General features: G+C 62.9%; 1 protein-coding gene across 3 annotated transcripts in view; it reads right to left on the bottom strand.

The window, feature by feature from the left end:
- Nucleotides 1–10,177, bottom strand: part of AK1 (adenylate kinase 1) — a 44,995-nt gene extending 34,818 nt beyond the window's left edge. Inside the window, exons 1-4 of one of the 3 annotated variants that reach the window (XM_073313939.1) lie at nt 10,015–10,177; nt 2,057–2,243; nt 1,537–1,698; nt 396–568 (exon numbers count right to left, since the gene is read on the bottom strand). In XM_073313939.1, coding sequence (XP_073170040.1) covers nt 396–568; nt 1,537–1,698; nt 2,057–2,243; nt 10,015–10,074 — 582 coding nt within the window. In that variant the 5' untranslated portion in view covers nt 10,075–10,177. The remainder of the gene's footprint in view (nt 1–395; nt 569–1,536; nt 1,699–2,056; nt 2,244–10,014) is intronic. The other 2 variants (XM_073313940.1, XM_073313941.1) reach the window with 2 other exon arrangements.
- Nucleotides 10,178–10,416: the final 239 nt, after the last annotated feature.

Raw genomic sequence — 10,416 nt, 5'->3', positions numbered from 1 at the left:
AGAGACACTGGGTGGCCGAAACAGGCTACTGTTTTGCCCATTATCTTGTGGACATCACCAAGGGTGCTATTACGAGCTCCAGATCGATGGGAGACAGGACTCCCCACCATGAAAGTGTTGTGTCCCAGGTCCCAGCACTGGGAGCAGCCACTGACATGAACTCAGCAAAAGTGGGAGGGCAGAGCATGGAAAATATTTCCCTGGTGCCTCTCCAAGCAGGCTGTGGGGCCATGAAACATCTGCCCCAAGCCGGCAGGGTCCTGTTGACCAGACAGAGGCTGCCAGAAGAGGCCTCAGGACCATGAGTGCAGAAGGCAGGGAGTCTGTTGCGGCCTGGATGGATGCCCCCTCAGGCTGCGTTGAAGGAGTGATAGAAAGCTCTGGCCATGACTCACTGGTGGGGCCAGTTCCCCATTGGCGATTATCTTGGCGATCAGCTCCCACTTCCTGTCGCTGGTGGCATGGTGGATCAGCTGGTTGCGCAGGATCTCACCCACCAAGATGCAGACGAAGCCGAAGTGGGAGGCCATCTTGGTGCTCTGAGTGCCCTTCCCGCTGCCAGGGCCCCCTGCCAAGCAAGAGAGGGTCAAAGAGGCATCCATGCCTGAGCATCCCCAAGCGTTGGCCAAGAGGCTCTTTCCTTGCCCTGCCAAGGTTCTCCCCAAGGGGTACATGTGTGCAAGTAAGTTACCTACTAGCAGCTCAGGAAAAGCTCAAGTGGTAATTGCTGTGTTCTTCGAGCAAGAGAACACGGGTTCTACTCCTGGTTCCCCAGATATTCATGGGATTTATCAAGCACCTGTTTCTGTTGTCTGCAGCATTCGCATTCAACACAGAGGTGCCAGGGTCAATTCCCCAATATGGGATTAACCAGCTTTGGGTTTCTTCACTGAACTGATGAAGGAGCCTCTGATAAGGCAGCTGAGTTCCCACCATTGAATACTAAGGCCTGGTTCTTCTCTCACCTACACTAGAGTAAATCAGGAGGAAACCAGTGGAGTTCCACCGATGTAAGTGTGGGGACAAGCTGGCTGCTGACATTAAAGGGGTAAGAGGCCATTTCCCCCAAAATAGCTACGCTAGCAACAACGTATATAATGTTGACAACAACCAAACGCCCTCCAAACTCATCAGGAATGGTGGGGAAACAGAGGAGAAGAAGCCATCCTTAGGGGAATAATGATCCTTCTCCAGCACCTCCCATTCCAGGATCTCAAAGTGTTTAACACATATTTATGAATTAATCCTTTCCAGCCCCCAGCAAAGCAGCACAGCATTATGCCCATTTTACAGATGTGGAAACTGAGGCTTGCAAATTGTCCTCTTCCTTAGTATGTGGCTGTCTAATAGGGAAATCACTGGAGATTACAGTATGTTTCTTCATTTGTCTCTCATCTCTATCTCCCCATCCTTCCTCTGCCTCTCTTCTCCCCTCCCTCTCGCTCTCCCATGCTCACTTATTCTTCCGCCTCTCCCTAGAGGGATTACCCAAACTGCACAGCTCATCCCACAGCTGCAGGAAAGCAAGTTTCTCACCAATGACAAAGATGATTTTGGGGCGGGGTCTACTGGGGTTGAAGACGTCATACTCCTGGATCAGTCCAGTGGACTCTGTCATGTCCGAGTCACTCTCGATGGAGAACTGGCTCTGGATGGGTGGCAGGCACCCATACCGGCGGTATGGCCCTGCAAGGGGGTCTGTAGGAGAAACCAGGGGCAATGCATCAGCTGCAGTGGACTGCACACGGCCCACTCAGGTGGTTACAGTGCTGATACACTGAGGAGCTGACCTGAGTGGCACATAGGGATATAGGTGTGAACACATGGATGAGCCTGCTAAGACAGGTATACATGCAGCTGAGCAACAGGTATGTGTCCGGGCATGTGCAGGTGCACACAAGCCTGTGCCAACCCATGGGCAGACGTGCTCACGCATGTGCACTGGGATCTGTGTGCATTTGCACGTACTCAGGCCCCCGAGAAAGTTTGCTCACGAGCAGTCCTGCCCCTGATCCCCCCTCACTCTGAACAGACACCAGTTCAAGATGCAGCTCACCTGTCCAGAAAATAGGTTTCTTCCCTTGCCCGCCATTGATGGGGGGTAAGGTCCGCCGCTCCTGGCCAATGAAAGTGTCCCATTGCACCTTCTCGGGACCACCCAGCTCCCGGACCTTCTGCAAGCAACGCTCCAGGTAGTCAATGGGGTCCTCAGGGTGGTAATACATCAAGCCTGTTAGCATGCTCTGGGAAGGAAGCAGACACAGGTCAGACAAGGTGGGGTGAGAGACAGCAGGGAAAAGAGAGGGAGAATTGGGGGGTGAGATTCTGCAGAGCAGGGGCAGCAATGAAATCTGTGGAGTGCTGGAATCACCTCTGCCTGTTCTTGTTGGAGAGCTTCATGGTTCTGGTGTACTAGGAGGAAGGATGGAGATGAGGGAGGCGCTTGTCCCTCCAGGAGCCTAGCAGGACACTATAGCCCAAGTCCTGGCACGTGTTTATGCTCAGAGACTCATGCTTTCATTACACTGGTGGGTGCCGTGGTTTTACTGTGCTCGACATCTGCATATGTTGCAGTCCAAGGAGACAGTGAGCGAGGCCTGGCTGTGCTCAGGGGTGAGGGGCCACCTTCCTCTGAAGCCTTTGGTACTGATGGCTGCAAATACCTGACACTGGGCTCGCTGGAGCCATAGGGCTGATCCCGCCTGTCACACAGAGCTAATGACACTGGCCCACCCTGAGGAAAGGTGCTATCACAGCTCAGCGTCCAGGCCCCTCTCTCCAGCACTGGTACACCACGTTCCCGCTGCTTGCTGGCGGCCAGCACCGTGTAGCCTCCACTCTCACAGCACCTGCTCTCGCAAAGCACGGTGGTGCGGGGCCCGCCGAACTGAGCCATGACCCACCTGCCATATTCTCCATGCTAGCGCACAGCCTCCGAGCACAGAGACGTGACTGTACCGCCTCCACTGCCATCCCAGAGACACAGCTCCGGCACGCTGGCTGTGGGTCAGATTCTGCCACTCACGCCGTGGAAGGAACTCAGGAGAACAGTGGAATAAGATTCTACTTGGCGTGAGTGACGGTGGTGGAATCCAGCCCTAGTTTATCAGTGCTTAGCGGAGCAGGGATCCTTAAAGCACTCTGCAAATATTCACTAACAAATCCTCTTATCAGCCTGCTGAGGCAGGTACCTACAGAGAGAAGCATAGAGAAGTGACCTGGCTTGCCTAAGGAGGCAAAGGGCCAATAGAAGAGGTAGGGAAGAGAACCCAGGTGTCTGGATTCCCCTGCTCCAACCCCTCAGCTCACCTGTGTCTCTCTTAGTGTGTGGTATCAAGGGCTGCTAGTCCTGCAACACCACTGCATGACGTTCCCGGGGGTAACTAAGGAGCAAGAATGAGAGACAAGTGCCGTCTCTGAGCCACATGACCACAGGGTCTCCTACAGCCCTGTGGCCCAACGGCAGCAAAGTCCAGGGGGACTATTGTGCAGGTGGGAAGATCACCTGCTTTGATTCCCACTGGGGCTGGCGCTGCTGGCAATGTTGCTCACTTGTTATATTAATGAGTGACAGCTCGCTCGTTTCCACATCAGTGTTTGCTAACAGCCATGATGAGAAGCCGCAAGCGCCTCAAACCACTCGAAGCAGCTAGGAACAAAATGTGGGGCGGGGGGGAGCACGAACGCTCCAGCCCAGCCACGGGAACAAACAGCCTGTGTTGGGGGGAGAGGGGTGCACCTGGTAGGATCAAAGGCAACTGCAGGGGTATGAGTGCCATGGCTCCTTTCAAAGCAGCTGCTTCAAAGCACCATTGCATGAGAGAGCATAGGCCTGGGAGCGGTGAGTGCTCCAGGCTGGGAGACAGAGATTTGCATGTTGCTATGGGCCCCGTCCGGAAGTGTCTTCTGCCATTGGAGAATAATAAATCCTTAGCTCTTGTCTTCAGGCAATCGCCAAGAGCTCGGCAAAGATTTTAGAGTCGCAAATCATTAATCACCCAGTCTGTCTTCCCTCCTGTAGGAGCCAGGCCAGAGAAGCGCAGCCAGTTACCCCTCTGTTGTGCCCAATAACCAAAGCACATCTTCCAGGAAGGTGTCCAGTCTTGTCTTGAAAACCTCACCAGACGGAGAACCCACCACTGGCCTGGTAGGTTGTTCCTATGGTTAATCACTCTCACTGTTAACATAATGGTGCCTTATTTCTCCTCTGGATTTGTCTGGCTTCAGCTTCCAGCCACCCGCTCTAGAGGCTCTCTGTGCATTCAAGGGCCCGTTAGGGCCTGGGATTTTCCCTCTGGAAGTCCTTATACGCTGGGAGCCAGGCTCAGAGAGGGGAAGGGACTCGCCCAAGGCCATAGAGAGCATCAATGATAGCGCCGGGAAGGGCACTCGGGGGCTCCTGCATGGGAGCTCCAGGGTCAGGAGACCCCTGCCCCTTCACGCCCTTGCACTGAGAGCCATGTTTGTGGGGGGCAGAGGGGGTGCTGCACTCGTACATGGCTTGGACTGAATGTTTTTCTACAGGGTCACTCTTGCTGGTAAAAAGGGAGAGAGGGGAGAGGGCACACGGTGAGAGAGAGAACAGGGAAGGGGCCCAGGGATATGAAGGGAGAAGGGACTAGGGGTGCTGCTGGAGGGCATGGTATATGAGGGGAGGGGAGTAGTATGAGGCTGTTGGAGGCCTTGAGGTATGAAGAGAGGTGGAGGGGAGGGATGTAGATGGACGGTGGCAGGGGACAGGGGCTGTGAGGGGAGGTAGAGGAGAGGGTGGCAGGGGACAGGGGGTGTGAGAGCAGGTGGAGGGGAGGGATGTAGATGGATGGTGGCAGGGGACAGGGGGTGTGAGGGGAAGGGGCAGAGGAAAGGGGGTGTGAGGGGAGGTAGAGGGGAGGGTGGCGGACAGAGGTAGGAGGGGAGGGATAGCTGGAGGGTGGCAGGGGACGGGGGTGTGAGGGAAGGTGGAGGGGAGGGTGGTAGGCAGGGGACAGGTTTATGAGGGGAGGGATAGCGGGAGGGTGGCAGGGGACGGGGTGTGTGAGGGGAGGGATAGCAGGAGGGTGGCAGGAGACAGGGGGTGTGAGGGGAGGGGAGGGTGGCAGGCAGGGGACAGGGGTATGAGGGGAGGGATAGTGGGAGGGTGGCAGGGGACAGGGGTATGAGGGGAGGGATAGCAGGAGGGTGGCAGGGGACGGGGGGTGTGAGGGGAGGGATAGCAGGAGGGTGGCAGGAGACGGGTGTGTGAGGGGAGGTGGAGGGGACGGTGGCAGGCAGGGGACAGGGGTATGAGGGGAGGGATAGCGGGAGGGTGGCAGGGGACGGGGTGTGTGAGGGGAGGGATAGCAGGAGGGTGGCAGGAGACAGGGGTATGAGGGGAGGGGTAGCAGGAGGGTGGCAGGAGACAGGGGGTGGGAGGGGAGGGGAGGGTGGCAGGCAGGGGACAGGGGTATGAGGGGAGGGATAGCGGGAGGGTGGCAGGGGACGGGGGGTGTGAGGGGAGGGATAGCAGGAGGGTGGCAGGAGATGGGTGTGTGAGGGGAGGGGACGGTGGCAGGCAGGGGACAGGGGTATGAGGGGAGGGATAGCGGGAGGGTGGCAGGGGATGGGGGTGTGAGGGGAGGGATAGCAGGAGGGTGGCAGGAGACGGGGTGTGAGGGGAGGGGAGGGTGGCAGGCAGGGGACAGGGGTATGAGGGGAGGGATAGTGGGAGGGTGGCAGGGGACGGGGGTGTTCGGGGAGGGATAGCAGGAGGGTGGCAGGAGACAGGGGGTGTGAGGGGAGGGGAGGGTGGCAGGCAGGGGACAGGGGTATAAGGGGAGGGATAGCGGGAGGGTGACAGGGGACGGGATGTGTGAGGGGAGGTGGAGGGGAGGGTGGCAGGCAGGGGACCGGGGTATGAGGGGAGGGATAGCGGGAGGGTGACAGGGGACGGGATGTGTGAGGGGAGGTGGAGGGGAGGGTGGCAGGCAGGGGACCGGGTTATGAGGGGAGGGATAGCGGGAGGGTGGCAGGAGACGGGTGTGTGAGGGGAGGTGGAGGGGACGGTGGCAGGCAGGGGACAGGGGTATGAGGGGAGGGATAGCGGGAGGGTGACAGGGGACGGGATGTGTGAGGGGAGGTGGAGGGGAGGGTGGCAGGCAGGGGACCGGGGTATGAGGGGAGGGACAGCGGGAGGGTGGGAGGGGACGGGATGTGTGAGGGGAGGTGGAGGGGAGGGTGGCGGACAGAGGTAGGAGGGGAGGGATAGCTGGAGGGTGGCAGGAGACGGGGTGTGTGAGGGGAGGTGGAGGGGACGGTGGCAGGCAGGGGACAGGGGTATGAAGGGAGGGATAGCAGGAGGGTGGCAGGGGACGGGGGTGTGAGGGAAGGTGGAGGGGAGGGTGGTAGGCAGGGGACAGGTTTATGAGGGGAGGGATAGCGGGAGGGTGGCAGGGGACGGGGTGTGTGAGGGGAGGGATAGCAGGAGGGTGGCAGGGGACAGGGGTATGAGGGGAGGGATAGCAGGAGGGTGGCAGGAGACAGGGGGTGTGAGGGGAGGGGAGGGTGGCAGGCAGGGGACAGGGGTATGAGGGGAGGGATAGCAGGAGGGTGGCAGGGGACGGGGGGTGTGAGGGGAGGGATAGCAGGAGGGTGGCAGGAGACGGGTGTGTGAGGGGAGGTGGAGGGGACGGTGGCAGGCAGGGGACAGGGGTATGAGGGGAGGGATAGCGGGAGGGTGGCAGGGGACGGGGTGTGTGAGGGGAGGTGGAGGGGACGGTGGCAGGCAGGGGACAGGGGTATGAGGGGAGGGATAGCAGGAGGGTGGCAGGGGACAGGGGTATGAAGGGAGGGGTAGCAGGAGGGTGGCAGGAGACAGGGGTATGAGGGGAGGGGTAGCAGGAGGGTGGCAGGAGACAGGGGGTGGGAGGGGAGGGGAGGGTGGCAAGCAGGGGACAGGGGTATGAGGGGAGGGATAGCGGGAGGGTGGCAGGGGACGGGGGGTGTGAGGGGAGGGATAGCAGGAGGGTGGCAGGAGACGGGTGTGTGAGGGGAGGGGACGGTGGCAGGCAGGGGACAGGGGTATGAGGGGAGGGATAGCGGGAGGGTGGCAGGGGACGGGATGTGTGAGGGGAGGTGGAGGGGAGGGTGGCAGGCAGGGGACAGAGGTATGAGGGGAGGGATAGCGGGAGGGTGGCAGGGGACGGGATGTGTGAGGGGAGGTGGAGGGGAGGGTGGCAGGCAGGGGACAGAGGTATGAGGGGAGGGATAGCGGGAGGGTGGCAGGGGACGGGATGTGTGAGGGGAGGTGGAGGGGAGGGTGGCAGGCAGGGGACAGGGGTATGAGGGGAGGGGTAGCGGGAGGGTGGCAGGGGACGGGATGTGTGAGGGGAGGTGGAGGGGAGGGTGGCAGGCAGGGGACCGGGGTATGAGGGGAGGGATAGCGGGAGGGTGACAGGGGACGGGATGTGTGAGGGGAGGTGGAGGGGAGGGTGGCAGGCAGGGGACCGGGGTATGAGGGGAGGGATAGCGGGAGGGTGGCAGGGGACGGGATGTGTGAGGGGAGGTGGAGGGGAGGGTGGCAGGCAGGGGACCGGGGTATGAGGGGAGGGATAGCGGGAGGGTGGCAGGGGACGGGATGTGTGAGGGGAGGTGGAGGGGAGGGTGGCAGGCAGGGGACAGGGGTATGAGGGGAGGGATAGCGGGAGGGTGGCAGGGGACGGGATGTGTGAGGGGAGGTGGAGGGGAGGGTGGCAGGCAGGGGACCGGGGTATGAGGGGAGGGATAGCGGGAGGGTGGCAGGGGACGGGATGTGTGAGGGGAGGTGGAGGGGAGGGTGGCAGGCAGGGGACCGGGGTATGAGGGGAGGGATAGCGGGAGGGTGACAGGGGACGGGATGTGTGAGGGGAGGTGGAGGGGAGGGTGGCAGGCAGGGGACCGGGGTATGAGGGGAGGGATAGCGGGAGGGTGGCAGGGGACGGGATGTGTGAGGGGAGGTGGAGGGGAGGGTGGCAGGCAGGGGACCGGGGTATGAGGGGAGGGATAGCAGGAGGGTGGCAGGGGACGGGATGTGTGAGGGGAGGTGGAGGGGACGGTGGCAGGCAGGGGACAGGGGTATGAGGGGAGGGATAGCGGGAGGGTGGCAGGGGACGGGATGTGTGAGGGGAGGTGGAGGGGAGGGTGGCAGGCAGGGGACAGGGGTATGAGGGGAGGGATAGCGGGAGGGTGGCAGGGGACGGGATGTGTGAGGGGAGGTGGAGGGGAGGGTGGCAGGCAGGGGACCGGGGTATGAGGGGAGGGATAGCGGGAGGGTGGCAGGGGACGGGATGTGTGAGGGGAGGTGGAGGGGAGGGTGGCAGGCAGGGGACCGGGGTATGAGGGGAGGGATAGCGGGAGGGTGGCAGGGGACGGGATGTGTGAGGGGAGGTGGAGGGGAGGGTGGCAGGCAGGGGACCGGGGTATGAGGGGAGGGATAGCGGGAGGGTGGTAGGGGACGGGATGTGTGAGGGGAGGTGGAGGGGAGGGTGGCAGGCAGGGGACCGGGGTATGAGGGGAGGGATAGCGGGAGGGTGGCAGGGGACGGGATGTGTGAGGGGAGGTGGAGGGGAGGGTGGCAGGCAGGGGACCAGGGTATGAGGGGAGGGATAGCGGGAGGGTGGTAGGGGACGGGATGTGTGAGGGGAGGTGGAGGGGAGGGTGGCAGGCAGGGGACCGGGGTATGAGGGGAGGGATAGCGGGAGGGTGGCAGGGGACGGGATGTGTGAGGGGAGGTGGAGGGGAGGGTGGCAGGCAGGGGACCGGGGTATGAGGGGAGGGATAGCGGGAGGGTGGTAGGGGACGGGATGTGTGAGGGGAGGTGGAGGGGAGGGTGGCAGGCAGGGGACCGGGGTATGAGGGGAGGGATAGCGGGAGGGTGGTAGGGGACGGGATGTGTGAGGGGAGGTGGAGGGGAGGGTGGCAGGCAGGGGACCGGGGTATGAGGGGAGGGATAGCGGGAGGGTGGCAGGGGACGGGATGTGTGAGGGGAGGTGGAGGGGAGGGTGGCAGGCAGGGGACCAGGGTATGAGGGGAGGGGTAGCGGGAGGGTGGTAGGGGACGGGATGTGTGAGGGGAGGTGGAGGGGAGGGTGGCAGGCAGGGGACCGGGGTATGAGGGGAGGGATAGCGGGAGGGTGGCAGGGGACGGGATGTGTGAGGGGAGGTGGAGGGGAGGGTGGCAGGCAGGGGACCGGGGTATGAGGGGAGGGATAGCGGGAGGGTGGCAGGGGACGGGATGTGTGAGGGGAGGTGGAGGGGAGGGTGGCAGGCAGGGGACCGGGGTATGAGGGGAGGGATAGCGGGAGGGTGGTAGGGGACGGGATGTGTGAGGGGAGGTGGAGGGGAGGGTGGCAGGCAGGGGACCAGGGTATGAGGGGAGGGGTAGCGGGAGGGTGGTAGGGGACGGGATGTGTGAGGGGAGGTGGAGGGGAGGGTGGCAGGCAGGGGACCGGGGTATGAGGGGAGGGATAGCGGGAGGGTGGCAGGGGACGGGATGTGTGAGGGGAGGTGGAGGGGAGGGTGGCAGGCAGGGGACCGGGGTATGAGGGGAGGGATAGCGGGAGGGTGGCAGGGGACGGGATGTGTGAGGGGAGGTGGAGGGGAGGGTGGCAGGCAGGGGACCGGGGTATGAGGGGAGGGATAGCGGGAGGGTGGCAGGGGACGGGATGTGTGAGGGGAGGTGGAGGGGAGGGTGGCAGGCAGGGGACCGGGGTATGAGGGGAGGGATAGCGGGAGGGTGGTAGGGGTACCGTGTGAGGGTTGGTGAAGGGGAGGGCAAGGCAGGGGCACGGGGTATACGGGAGGGGTACACGGGGCATGGAGCTGGGGAGGGGAGGGGTTACCGGGGCTGGAGTCTGGGGTACCCAGAGAGGGCTGGAGCTGCCCCCGGGAGCGGGAGAGCCTGGGACCCCCGTCCCTTCCCTGGGATCTCCCAGCGCAGAGCGGGGCGCAGCCCCCCAGCTCCCAGGGCCCGTCCCCTGCCCCCGGCGCCCCCGCCCCTCACCTCGAAGAGCTGCGGGATCGCTCCCCGCTGGAGATAGTCCTTCGCCTCCGCCGTGGTCATGCTGCAGCCCGCAGCGCCGGCCCGGCTCCTCCCGCGGGCTGGGGCAGGAGGAGCCGCGTCCTCCCTCCTCCCCTGCGCCTGAGGCTGTGACAGGCGCCCCCGCCCCTCCTGGGCACCGGGCTGCAGCGAGGGTCTTGGAGGAGCGGGGCTGGGAGCTGCAGGCTGTGGGGCCGGAGCTCTAGGATCTGGGGGGTGGCGGCCCGGGGTTGGGGGCTGTGGCTGCAGGCTCAGGGAGAGAAGGGAGCTGTCTCTCTGGAGGGACTGGGGGGGCTACAGGTTGTGGGTCCAGGGCTGCAGGATCGGAGTTGCGGGGGGGGGGGAAGATGCAGGTTGTGGGTCTGG

Source organism: Lepidochelys kempii, chromosome 16, assembly GCF_965140265.1.
Source record: "Lepidochelys kempii isolate rLepKem1 chromosome 16, rLepKem1.hap2, whole genome shotgun sequence".
NCBI lineage: Eukaryota > Metazoa > Chordata > Testudines > Cheloniidae > Lepidochelys > Lepidochelys kempii.
This window is presented reverse-complemented; position numbering and strand designations above follow the sequence as displayed.